Source organism: Penicillium verrucosum (genome assembly GCF_028828655.1).
Source record: "Penicillium verrucosum strain IBT 35672 chromosome Unknown utg000003l_segment0_segment0, whole genome shotgun sequence".
Lineage (NCBI taxonomy): Eukaryota > Fungi > Ascomycota > Eurotiomycetes > Eurotiales > Aspergillaceae > Penicillium > Penicillium verrucosum.
The window spans coordinates 3,820,891-3,834,230 of record NW_026643212.1 but is presented as its reverse complement, the minus strand read 5'-3'; the positions used below and the strand labels follow the sequence as shown (position 1 = coordinate 3,834,230).

The 13,340-nt window shown below is 47.7% G+C and overlaps 4 protein-coding genes across 4 annotated transcripts; 2 read left to right on the top strand and 2 right to left on the bottom strand.

Annotated features, from left to right (window-relative positions):
* Window positions 1-2,619: 2,619 nt before the first annotated feature.
* On the top strand, window positions 2,620-3,441 carry N7516_009054 (amino acid transporter; the record flags this gene model as incomplete). The annotated part of the gene is made up of 4 exons (XM_057221773.1): window positions 2,620-2,866; window positions 2,919-2,938; window positions 2,995-3,324; window positions 3,424-3,441. The coding sequence occupies 4 exons, from the start codon at window positions 2,620-2,622 to the stop codon at window positions 3,439-3,441; spliced, it is 615 nt and encodes a 204-aa protein (XP_057072045.1).
* Window positions 3,442-3,955: 514 nt separating this feature from the next.
* N7516_009053 (uncharacterized protein) lies at window positions 3,956-4,483 on the top strand (the record flags this gene model as incomplete). Its single annotated transcript, XM_057221772.1, has 2 exons — window positions 3,956-4,053; window positions 4,117-4,483. 2 exons carry the CDS (start codon window positions 3,956-3,958, stop codon window positions 4,481-4,483), a joined length of 465 nt encoding a protein of 154 aa, XP_057072044.1.
* A 2,059-nt stretch (window positions 4,484-6,542) lies between these two features.
* N7516_009052 (uncharacterized protein) lies at window positions 6,543-6,935 on the bottom strand (the record flags this gene model as incomplete). The annotated part of the gene is made up of 1 exon (XM_057221771.1): window positions 6,543-6,935. The coding sequence occupies one exon, from the start codon at window positions 6,933-6,935 to the stop codon at window positions 6,543-6,545; it is 393 nt and encodes a 130-aa protein (XP_057072043.1).
* Window positions 6,936-10,702: 3,767 nt separating this feature from the next.
* N7516_009051 (uncharacterized protein) lies at window positions 10,703-12,397 on the bottom strand (the record flags this gene model as incomplete). The annotated part of the gene is made up of 2 exons (XM_057221770.1): window positions 10,703-12,176; window positions 12,243-12,397. 2 exons carry the CDS (start codon window positions 12,395-12,397, stop codon window positions 10,703-10,705), a joined length of 1,629 nt encoding a protein of 542 aa, XP_057072042.1.
* Window positions 12,398-13,340: the final 943 nt, after the last annotated feature.

Below are 13,340 nucleotides of genomic sequence, written 5' to 3'. Positions count from 1 at the left end.
AGCTGGTTTAAACATGCCACTGGGGAAAGATTCCAAAAATTCACGAAGGAACGGTACACAGGTCGAGATAATTGTCACTGTGTGTAGGACCTGGCTACACATCATCCAGGGCCAGAGACTAATTGATAGAGAACGGCCGTCGTTGTCAAATCCGTTTACATGGCGTAGCTGAATACCCGACACGACTATATTTCTGCTCCACGGGAGTTCATCGGTCAGTCAAGTTCGGTACAGTATAGAAACCGGAATGGGGGATTCACAGTATTCTAACACTTAAGAACGCAATAGCCACCAGACGTTTTTGTAATGGCATATGAAGCCGGTAGACAAGGACGCTCGGAACGATGAACAATAGGCTTTCGATTGCTATATTGATGACACCAAAGTATTTCCACAATGCGGCCTTCCAGCAAGTTAGCAAAATCCAAGATAACAGTATGGGACTATGGGTGGTGTACTAAATTAAAGCATTTCCCCGAAAGATCCCAGACTTTGGGTGGTTGGCATTGAAGGGATACCACGATTGTCATCGTCAAGGTCCAGAGTACTAAAAAGCACACGACTGCCGAGATGCTTCTTGTAATGGCCGTGAGGCTGCTCCCGGAGAGTATCGTATAGAAGATAACCATGAACGCCAGTTTACCTAGGCCAACTGTGATGACGTGAAATATCTCTGACACATAGATCGCCTTGAACAGACCAGGTAATTGATCTCCTGCGTCATTAGATAAAGATCTACCTAGTCCACGCGTGGCAGCAACGGAAGTAGTGGCTCCTGCAATTGTGGATGATGCCTTTAGATTGTAAGCTTACTATTCCAGTCATAATCAAAGGTGTCTGATAGTTTATAATTACCAGAGTGCCGAGAAGGAGAGTCAAGACCAGAATCTTGCGCCTGAGCAGATTCCAGCTTGTGAGAAGGCAGGTAGCCACCGCTCCAATTGACACAATAACTAAAAACAAAGATAAAATCTTGAGTGTTGAAGTTTGGTCATCCATATTACAGCAAAATGGACGGGATCCCGCATAGCTGCTTCATCTGGTGATAGTCGATGATTATCTCACGGCCCACTTAACGTAGGGTATCTAGACTGGATATAATAGAAAATACCTATTACCCACGTACCTTTGCAAAAGTAGCTTCCACCTCCCCGACGAGAACCCTTGTCCATATTAGCTTACCGTGGAAATCATCGCAAAATTCACTATGAAAAGTCTGGGTGGTAGCACGCGTGTCACTAATGCCATAATATGTATTTATTCAGCCTCGAAAGGAAACGACAGACTACAAGCTAAATCCTTGTAGTTCTTGCATTTTGGCCCGCTATCGGGACAATACCATATCTTCAATAAAACCAACACTTTGCAGAAAACGGAAGCTTTTCCGGTGCAGTCAGATTCGCCGGTACCGTCAGCAGATGGTAGTCTGTGTGACAGAATGCGGCCTCTACTGTTCTGTCTATTAATGTTGATTGGCGCTCCAGCGTTGTCCAGTGTCGCAAGGGTCCCCCTGTCATCTCATCATTTGTACCACCCCAAGGTACTGCTCTTCATGAAGCCTTCAGTACGTTCGTACTTCAGGTTGTCCCACCTCGAATATTCAAATTGGCGTAATTTGCCTATGAGACGGCACCACCAACTTCCCCTTAGCCCCTCCCCTGTTTGTTCTCTGTTTCCTTATAAACTTCTGCTGGTTATAAACATATATCCTTGAGTAACCGTTCTTAGCCATCCATTGTGTACTATATTCTTCAACGTATCATACCGAATCCAACAACATGAATAGGCGCGTGGCAAGTAATAGTGAGGCTGAGATACCGCTAAGAATTGCCAAGTGCCATTCATCACAGGACAGAGAGGATGCAATTACATGCAGTCGAGACGCATATGAGCTAGCGAGGGTTGGAAAAAGGGAGGTGTTGAAGGTACAAACTATCCAAAGTAAATGTTCTTCATTTTTTGATCTCTGTTTTAACTGACATAGTTCCCTAGCGGAGGTTTGGGTTGGCAAGTACCGTGGGGTTTGCCTGTAGCTTGATGCTGACATGGGAAGCTGTCATTATGTCCGTTCTCCCTTTCGATGTCTTGCGCAAGCTAACCCAGACTTAGTAACATTGGCATCGGGTTACCAAAGTGAGTCTGACTCGCCAGATATCCTAAGGTTGTGCTTGATATTCATCCAACACCTTAGTGGAGGACCAGCCGGTTTGATCTATAGCTATATCGCAGTGTGGATTGGCTTCACCAGCATCTTTATTGCGCTGGGAGAATTGGCAAGCATGATCCCTTCAGTATGGCTCTATACCCGGAGACTATTGGTGGTAAACCTCTAATACATGGGTTTGCTAGGCTGGGGGTCAGTATCATTGGGCGAGTATACTTGCCCCGAAATCCTCGACGAGGTTTTTCAGCCATGTCACTGGTATTTAGAGAGATAATTCTTCTCCTCGGATATATTCAACCATGGACTAAGACATAATAATCACAGGCTCAATTTGCATCGTTGCCTGGACTGCCGTTCCGACTGGAGCTATCTACGCGGCTGGAAGCATCTTTCAGAACTGTTTTGCAATGACCCATCCAAGCTACGAGCCCAAAGGGTGGCATGTGACGCTAATAATGTGGGCACTCTTGCTCATCTGCACAGTGCTGAATACATGGCTAGGGATGATACTTCCCGTGTTGGAAGTCTTCATCGGCATTGCCCATGTGCTTGGATTTTTTGCAGTTCTCATACCGATTATCTACCTCGGGCCGCGCGCCGATGCAAGATCTGTCTTTATTCAAACGTATAATCTGGGCGGTTGGCGGGATGTTACACTAGCGACATTGGTTGGCCTGAAAGGAACGGTTGCTGTGTTTTTAGGTGAGTCTTTGGGGGTACTCAATGTTTGATATTAACTAAAAGGGGTTTCAAGGCACGGATGGCGTTGTCCATGTTAGTAATCGAGGACTCAAGATCTCTCCTGTTTTCAGAACTGACGCTCTGCACAGATGGCCGAAGAGGTAGCGAATAGTAGTGTCGTGGTCCCGCACTCCATGTTGTTCGCCATCGCCATCAATGGAATCCTTGGATTTGCAATGCTGATCGCTTTCCTTTTTACCGCTGGAGACTTCACTGCGATCTTGAAGTCCCAAGCGACATTCCCGTTTATGCACATTCTGGAGAATTCCACCAAGAGCAAGGGAGCCTCAATCGTTCTCTCGAGTATGATAGCCATCATGCAGGCTTGCGCGGGACTAGGTGGAATCTCATCCGGTAGTCGCATGCTGTGGGCGTTTTCGCGAGAACGGGCTCTTCCAGGCTGGCGATGGATACATAAGGTACGTGTCACTCGGGGCAATATATTCACTTCTCTAATTGAAGAGGCAAGTAGCTGGACCGTCGGACCACAGTGCCCTTTCACAGTATTTGTATCATAGTCATCGCTGCAGGTTTAATTGGCCTCATCAATATTGGGTCATCGATCGTGTTGAATATTGTCTTGTCATTGCTGATGGAAGCGTTCTTTTTCTCATATATCATTCCCCTCTCGCTGCTGCTGTATCGAAGAGTTAGAGGTGATATTTTTGAGCCAGGCCAGAACTCCAACCAAGGACTCACCTGGGGTCCATTCCGGGTGAAAGGGGTTTGGGGGACATTGAATAACATTTTTGCATTGGTCTTCGCAGGCATTGTGGTGATATTTGGATTTTGGCCTGCGGAAAACCATCCGACGCCTGCCAAGATGAATTATAGCATCGCCATCTTTGGAGGAGCGATAGTCTTTGCAATGGTGTATTATTTTGGATGGGCACGGAAATATTACTTGGGGCCTGTGATGGAGGTTCAGTCTGTGGAACGATGAGATGGGATGGTCATACTACTATATATATATATACTTTATGGCAAACATAATCTCTTTTTCCTCTTTCTCTTTCTCTTTCTATTTCTTCTCCTGTAAAATCCCCAACCATGGCAGCCACAGATTTTGAAGTTCAAGAAATCACCACAAAAGATGAATTTGCGCGCTTAAACGACGTCCTCTGGACTGCCAATTTCCATCCATACGAGTTGAGTGTCGCATTTGACGATATCTACAATAAACACCCTGATTAACCTCACCCTTCCTCTAGACCCGCATTTACCATCTTCCACGCTGTCAACGGCCATACGGCAGAAGACCGTGCCAAAGACAAAGCCACCGATACAGACCTCCAATGGACCAAACACGAGCAGACCCCGGGTTCCCACTACATCTATGCCATCGAAAAATTAACCGGCCAAGTCGTAGGTGGCTGTGAATGGATATTTTACCACTCAAATCCCTTCCCCGGTGGCCCTGCCCCCGTACCTTGCACCTGGTACCCCGCCGGATCCGAGCGCGCCGAGTACGCCTCCCACGTCGCGACTCAATTCCTACGTCCGCGACAGATCTGGTTCCAGCGGCCTCACGCAGGTGTGTTATTTTCAGATGGGAACGGCGGATTTAATAAGAGCTGACCGTACTCATTAGGCGTGAATCGAATGGGTGTCCATCCGGAATTTCGGCGTCGTGGAATCGGGCGGCTTTTGATGCAGTGGGGTCATTACAGAGTTGATATTTTAGGGTATGAGTCTTTTATTGAATCGGGGCCTCTAGGGAGGTGGTTATTTGAGGGATGTGGATATATGAGGGTGATGGGGTTGCATATTGATTGCGAGCGAAAGAATCCCAGTGAAGAGTGGGAGAGACTGGTGCATGAGTGTCGACCACCAGGGATTCTGCTGCTTTGGAGACCTCCGCCGGGTGCATTGAATGAGAGAATGCCTGAGGGGCCCTGGGAAGTTACGTCTGACACGTGGAAATGGCCTATGTTTTCACATTTTGCATAATGGAGATACAGTCCCAGGCACAGAACAGTGTGTATATCCTATTTGGATATCTTCAGCTAATATTATCTTGTCCCTATCAACTAGCACCTAGTGTCCTCAGAATCCACAACCTTCTGTCAATCAAATCGTTGACGTTTATTTGGGATGCAGAAATACCTAGGTAACCCTAAGTTGATATAAACCCATGGGTGATACGCCAATTGATGACGCCTATCAACGTAAAAGATATCAACTTGAGAAGTCAATTCCATTCCCCCATCCCACTTAACTATTTCACTATGTTCCAATAATGAACAATCACCATACAATCACCCCGACGAAGATGAAATCCATATTCCAACGGCATCGACGAACAACCCAAAAGAAGACCCAACAGAAACCCCTACCAATCGACAATTTTCAAAGGATTCCACCAGAAATAGTGGAGATATTCTTCACATTCCTCTGGGTCACAGACCAAGTCTGCCTCGCACTCACTTGCAAATATCTCTTCGTTTGCTACCAGTCATTTCTTCGGGTGCGGAAAACGGGGGTCACTGAGCTCTTATGGCATGAACCAGTGTCGGAATTGCGTTTAGTTCGTCAACTGCAGAATGAGCGTTGGCAATACTGCTGGTGGTGTTACAAGCTGCACCCATTCTCTAGGTGGAGAGCTTTTCTATACATGTGGGGATATAGAAGAAAGTGCTGTCCCGTTCGTGACTTAGTCGGTTGGACGATACCTGATATTTGATGGAAATTCAAAGTCCATTAGTCTAAGTATCCTTCTGAGTCGTACTCTGCGACCATGTTGTTTGCCGCGGAACTCTCACGGATGGTAATGGGGGGTTACCTGTACTGCTTCCTGTTGTTTCCTGGTCTGTCCAAGTGAGGAATCCGTGAACTACAAAATACACAACACGGCCAATTGCTATTTTTCTCTTGATTCTTCCCCAAAATTATCTTGAAAGGCTTGAAAGGTAGTCATTAATACTGGATCTACCTGCATTCTGTGGTATAGACTTGGTTCTGGGAAGGTCAAATTGTTGTATGATGTTCAATTTCCATTATTCTTTCTTTTCATTGACTCCCAAGTAGTCAAGTTCAGCTTCTGTAGCCTGACTGTCGCCACCACACCCTTCCATCATATCCCCATACCACCCATCATGTTCCATCGCCTTGGACACCTCTGAAGTATTGATATTGCGCAAATGTGAATAGCCACTTGAATTTCCGATAAGAGTGATATTTCTTATGGGTAAAGGCAAGGCAGGAGAATGTTGACCGAAGTGTTGCGAGACTCCGCTGCCTTCGCCTTTTCCCGCTGGTGGTGATGTCGGCGTTGTTGACTTCCTTTTCTTTCTCCCATCCTTTTGTGTTTTGTTGTGTTTTGTTGTGTTTGAGATGACATCTTGTGATGGACACGGTTGTCTAGTTATGTTGTAGGGCATGACTCTCCATTGTAACTTTTGGCATTTGAAGGCAGGTTTGTCCCATAACAGACATAGATGCCAGATGTCAAAGTCACGACGACCCGGTGATGAATTCCACATGTTGCAACCATCCAACCCTTGGATGGCGACCACGGTCATGTCCCAGCAGACATTCTCAAATTTCAGAGAAATTCAAGGAATCGCCAGAGTTTGTCCCCGGCTGCATCCATCTGATCACAACACTGACCTTTGTGTCCGAAAGCCTGTTAACCGAGTCATACATTGCGATCTTTACTGGTGCCAGGAACATATTGCCAGGGAACAGATTTGCGCAGGCCCCCTACTGACCACCCAGCCCATCCCCAAGGACAATATTGGAAGCGACCGAGATAAGCTCCACCCATCCAACCAACCTCGGGAACCCACTTCATCGCACCTTCCGGATTATCCTTGGGGATGGGTAAGCCCAGCGAAATGGAACCGGTCCCCGAAACTTTACCGCGGCCTCCATACTGTGGCTCAAGTAGAGACAACATAGAATATTCACCACCTGACCGTTGTAACCTGGTAGCAAACCGAGATGCACAAGGCTGGAAAGATTCAACATCATTTTCTGATCGAAGCCGGAGCACTGAGGCTTCAAGTGTTGTCGGAAGAAATTCAATCATCTCCAGGAGAAATGCACCTAGACTTAGTTAGCGAATTGTACAATTTCGAGGGTGCAGGGGGCATAACCTCACTTGATCAAGATCAATCAGATGCTATTGAGCAACATGCAGGGCCAAGTAGCAAGCAAATCCGAGGCGATGGGCTAGTTCGTCTGTTTGGCGGTTGGTATAGACCTGGAAACCCAACAAGCGTCAGCAAAAGCTGGTAAGGCCCGTCATCGCAGAACTCTATCTAGCTATCTAAAGAGGTTGGTTTGTGGGGGTTGTCCGTTTGGGTTGTATTCAACCTCCTTTCCATGTTTGTCCACTCGGGGACCTTACCTGAAGATGTAGGATTGTGCGGTTATTCTGTGTTGTATGTTGGAGGTGGAGGGGTCAGTGCAACGCACTGGATTCCAAGCAAGCTGGAATAGACGGCGTGGATATGTGAGGATATCTGGTAAAAATCAACAAGCGTCAGCAAAAGCTGGTAAGGCCCGTCATCGCAGAACTCTATCTAACTATCTAAGAAGGTTGGTGTATGGGGGTTGTCCGTATGGGTTGTATTCAACCTTCTTCCCATGTTTTGTCCGCTCGGGGACCTTACCTGAAGATGCAAGATTGTGCGATTATTTTGTGTTGTATGTTTGGAAAGATCAGTGCAAAGCACTGGACTCGCTGGAATAGATGGCGTGGATATGTGAGGATATCTGGTAAAACCCAACAAGCGTCAGCAAAAGCTGGTAAGGCCCGTCATCGCAGAACTCTATCTAACTATCTAAGAAGGTTGGTGGATGTTGGTGTATCCAATCTCCTTTCCAAAAGATTTCCGCTGTGAGATCTCACCTGAATGTGCTGTGTGTGCTGTGTGTGGGTGGCCAGTGTATTACACCTTGCCCTGGAAATTGATTTGGAGTGGACCGGCATAAATTGCTGAGTCGGCTGTTGAAACCGAGGCGGTCCGGAAGGATCAAGCAGCTCTGGATATCAATTGGAGTGAGCAATTGGGTGATTTGTTGGTTTGGTCGCGGGTATGGAGATGTCTGGTAAAAACCAACAAGTGTCAGCAAAGCTGGTGAGGACTATCATCGCAGAACACTATCTAACTATCTAAGGAGGTTGGTCTGTGGGGGTTGTCCGTTTGAGTTGTATTCAACCTCCTTGCCATATGTTGTCCGCTCAAGAACCTCACCTGAATATGTAATGTAGAAATGCCTGGTGCGTGCTTGAATTGGTGTTTCAAGCATTGGGGATCAACCGTGTTCATGTTGGTATCTTTTGCAAATTGGCCCGGTGGTAGGGACGGGAGGTTGCTGGCAAAGACCAACAAGCGTCAGCAAAGCTGGTGAGATCCCGTCGCAGAATTCTAACTATCTGTGGAGGTTGGTTGATGTTGGTGTATCCAACCTCCTTTCCAATCTTTTTCCGCTGTGAGATCTCACCTGAATGTGCTGTGTGGAGATGGAAGATTGGGCATTTGTTTCCGACATTGATGTCGATGTTAACGTTGGTAATGATGGCGGTTGTAGTTTCATGGCCTGTGGGCTTTTTTTCGTCCCGTGGTGCAGGCTGGGGTTATCTTTCATCCCGCAAGGCCCTGTTTGATGCCAGAAAGGAGGCAAAAATGCAAAAACATCACTAAAGGCAGAAGGAAGAAAAGGTTTCCCTGCGTCAGCCAATGGACTGGTGAGGTCTTCCACTCCTTGCGAGCCAAAAGAACCCTGGGGTTGATAACGCTGAAGTTCTCACCTGGTAGATGCGACTGCGCAGTGCTCGTGGTGGTAGTAGGGTAGAAGGTAGAAAACGCTATAATCGAATCCTAAAGGCAGAAGGAAGAAAAAGTTTCCCTGCATCAGCCAATGGACTGGTGAGGTCTTCCACTCCTTGCGAGCCAAAAGAACCGTGGGGTTGATAACGCGAGAGTTCTCACCTGGTATGAAAGTCAAGTACGACTGTGAAGTGTCTCTGGTGGTAGTAGGGTAGAAGGTAGAAAACGCCGTAATCGAATCCTAAAGGTAGAAGGAAGAAAAAGTTTCCCTGCATCAGCCAATGGACTGGTGAGGTCTTCCACTCCTTGCGAGCCAAAAGAACCGTGGGGTTGATAACGCTGGAGTTCTCACCTAGAACATAAAGGCTCTCACCATGGGGTCATTCATCCCATGAGAGAGAACACATCATAGAGAGTCGACATCCATCACAGCATGGACTGGTGTTTTGGTCTCTGCAATTCATTAGCCAAGTAACAGGATAACAGGTTCCGACATTGCTCATTGATGTGGGACATGGGGGAATGGGTATGCATAGATAAATGACAGAGTATCAGGAGGCAGGCATGATGCCATGATGTCATGGAGTTATGGGACCACCTGTAACGATACCATGATCAGACAACCCCATGGCGTGGCAGGGATGGGGTAAAAAGGGAAAGGACGGAAGAGATAACAAAACAAGACACGAAATGCGTAGACGTGACGAGACATAGAAGTGGAAGAACAAATGGAAGGCACATATGGAAGGGACAGATGGAAGGAAGGGACAGAAGGAAGGAGCAGATGGAAGGAAGGGACAGATGGAAAGAGCAAATGGAAGGAAGGGACAGATGGAAGGAAGGAACAGAAGAAAGAACAAATGGAAGGAGCAGATGGAAGGAACAGATGGAAGGAAGGGAAAGAAGGAATGAACAAATGAACAAATGGAAGGTACTCACCAGTAAACATGGTCCAGATGATGTGACCAGCTGGGGGTCACCAAGAGGACCGTGATGCAAACACGTCGTAGAGGCACAGGAAAACATAGTGCGGTGCAGAGAGGATGGCCATGAAGCCATGAATGATGAATAAAAGTCAAAAAGTTCCCGGGGGGGATGGAAGAAGTATGAGAGAAGAAGTATGAGAGAAGATGGATGCAGGAGGAAAAAAAAATTGAGAGAGAAGAGGGGGGGAGGGGGGTATTTATATGTTGAATCTGGGGAGTGAAGCTGGGGGGTCCTTCCATTTTAGGGAAAGTAGGTTGTCTGGAAAAGGGAAAGTGCCACCATCCCTAAAGTATCACGCGTCTCGGGACCCTAGATACACAGAAGACATGTATAGGGATATGTGACAACGAAGCCCCAGGAGTCAGTCTAGGGAGTCCACTAGCTCTCATTAGCAGATATTGATATCTACACGTGTAGTGATATTCCTAGAGTATTATGAAGATATACAGCAATCTATAGCAATCTGTATAGGCGAGACACAACATCCTCTGCAGAGGGAGACTCACCCTAAATGAGATCACATGGACCAGAGCTCGTCTCATATGTCCGACGCCGAAGATATCGACGGAAAACATTGAGCCATACAAGTAGTACTTCGTAAATTGTGACGCAGGCGTCCACGGGACCATTCGATAGAGATACTAGGAAAGACATCGGAGAATTTTGTTATTGCATAGTTCGTCTACCCAACGTCATCTCTATCGAGTGACTGGATATTCAGGCTATCGAAGTCATATGTCGTCGAAGTTAAAGGCCATCCAAGCGGCCGGCTACTTGGAGGTAAATACGTAGAGAATGTGTAGCCTTCATTACATGCTAGGAATGATATTCAGCAAATCTTAGAAGGTTAATACAATAGCTTGTAAACGTTGGTGGCTGAATGGTCTCCGCGGACCTGCGGGTTTGATAGACAAGTAGAGAACGCATAGCATAGCAGGGTATCAAATATCTCCAATTGTCGATTCCATAGTAGAACGTACATGTAGGGGACAACGGAGAGCCCAAGATCTGGGGTTCCTGGCAATGGCACTTATCAAGTCTCCTTCTTGCGGCCCTCGACAACACGCATAACATCCGTAACACTATCTTTGTCACCCTTCTTCTTCTTGGGTCCACGTTTTCTCTTTTTCCCGCCTCGCTCGTCATCGTCAAAGTCGAGCAAGGGACCATCGTCCTCCTCCTCTGCGTCTTCGTTGCGGCTTCCTCCGAATCCCATATCCATATCTGCAGCATCCATGGCGTCTCGGCGACGTGCCTCTTCAATGAAGCGTTTGTGGCGAAGGGCTGCTGCATCAGGAGGCTGGTCTGCTTCGCCCTCTGCCGAGGGAGAGCTTTGTCGGAGGGCTGCAGCTCGTTTGAGGGCTGCAAGAATGGTTGGATCTTTCGTGAGGGGGTTGGATCGGTCCATAGTCTCCTCCTCTGTTGTAGTGGAGGACCCAGTCGCAAAGTAGTTCTTGGGTTTTGAAGGTGCTGTTTCAGAGACGGCAGACGGCTTCTCCTCTGCACTGACAGTGGCCTTTTCAGGTTTGCGAGTAGCCAAATCTGCCACTTCGCCATCTTCATCAGACGATGACTCGTCTTCAAGCCCAGCGAGAGGATTATAATCATCACCGACACCGGCAAAGATGTCATCGTCGTCGTTCTCAGGGGCCTCTTGTGCAGCAGCACGGGCAGCAATATCAGCTGGAACGTCCATACCGAGGGGTTTGAGACTTTTATCAGGCATCATAAGGTCTCCCGCGGGAGGCACAGCTGATTCAATCGGCTTATCAAGCCACCTAGTCTTCCTCTTCGTATTTCCTTGCGCGTCCGTGATCAGGAGCACTTCGCGTCGACGGCCGGTCTCATCACGCTCCACAAACCGCTTCTTCTCGGGCTTTCCATCGCTCAGCTTCTTGAACTTCGAGCCGAGGATTGACTCTGGCGGTGGAGCAGGCGCAGCAGCAGCAGCACGGCTTTCCCTCAATTCCCGCAGGATTTCATCGCGAGTCTTCGGCCTAGCAGGCGGGGGTGCCATGGTTCCCTTCTTCTTTTCTTTCCGTTGCTTGGGTGCAGCAGCAAGCTCCTCAAGTCCCTTCTCTTCCGTCATACGTTCGAATTCCTCATCAACGTCTTCTTTTTGGGGGGGCGGCGCAGGTTTTTGGGCCGTTTGCGACACGTCCTCACCAGCCCTGATCCTCCTCAACAAATCCATATCCAGTCCTTTGACCATGTGTGTGCTTGCGAGGTCACCTCCGACTCCGAGGTCTCGGCGGAGTTTGTCGAATGTGGCCTGGTCGATTTGTCCCAACTTAACCAGATCTTCTAGTGCCTTGATCCGCGCCTCCAAGCCCGCACTATTCTCACTTTCGTCCTCTTTATTGCGCAATTGCGCACGATCTTGGTAGCCGGTCGGTAGCGAGGTACCCTTCGGCGCGGCGGAGGACTTAAATCGCTTAGAAGGTCGATCGCCCTCACGGCGTTGCTCGAAGAGCTGGTGGGCGAAGTCCACACCAGTGACTGAACGTCTATAGAAATACGACAGCTGTTAGTTTCCTGCGAAATAGTAGCAATCTGTAAATCAAGCAACGCACGGTGTCATGGGAATACTGGATCGCATTCGCGACCCCAATGATCCACCCGGGGTTGCGCCGCCACGCGATGCATCGCGACCAGGTACTGGGTTCTGATCCTTTGGTTTTGACGATGACTGGTCGGCTAGTAGCCGGCGAAACTGCTCGTTATTCATGATTTGCGAGCTCAAGTTGCTTGGGATTGAAGTTAAGAAAGGTACGGGCGACTAAGTGTGCCACCCGGGGAACAGCTCTCTCATTGGTTAATATTGCGGGCAGAATTTTAGATCCACCTGCAATAATTAGCTGTTAGTAATATTGATTGCCTGAAGATGCCTGAATACCTGGAATATCTACAAACAATACACTACCTGGGTACATTATATTGCTTTATAATATCATCTACTAGCCTATAGACTCTAGCAATAAAAATAAAAAAGTTGTTGAAATTAGTATAGAATGCTTCAAGAGGGCGGTGAGACCGGCGGTCAGGCAGTGTCCAATGAGAGAAAGGCTGAGATGGAGCTTCGGCTTGGCACCGATAAGGTAAGACTATATCAAAGAGTCCACGGGGTGCCCTAAAACAGGCGTTTCATTATGGAGGCACAATTTGGCTAGGTCGCATGTGAATTTTCTATTTGTACTTTGTATTCCTCTGATAAATAGCACTGTCAGTATATATGACTGGATGAGCGGGAATTTGGTCTAGCGGTTGTCGTTGGCGACATTTGGCGCACCGCCAGTTTGGATCCCGTTCATCCTCAGCTTGAGTGCCGTTTGATCTCAAGTTGCCGGATCGCCTCCGGGCGATGACTTTTTTATTTATTTCTTCCTTACTGACTGTCAAATGATAACCATGCATGCCACAAGCAAGTTCTATGCGCAATTCGCGAGTTCTATTGGGTTTCCACAGGCCATACATACTTCACGATAGTGAATTCGCGCTGAACTTTCACGAACACCAGAAGGAATGTCTGACTTAATCCATATGGCCATACTCCATTCGAAAAAAACCAAACACGCTGCGTGACATGCCACTGCTAGATGCTGCTAGTCGGGTTACCCTTGAGGCGGTATTGGTACTCTTGCGATTCCTGTCTATGTGAGTCCAGCTTTGGA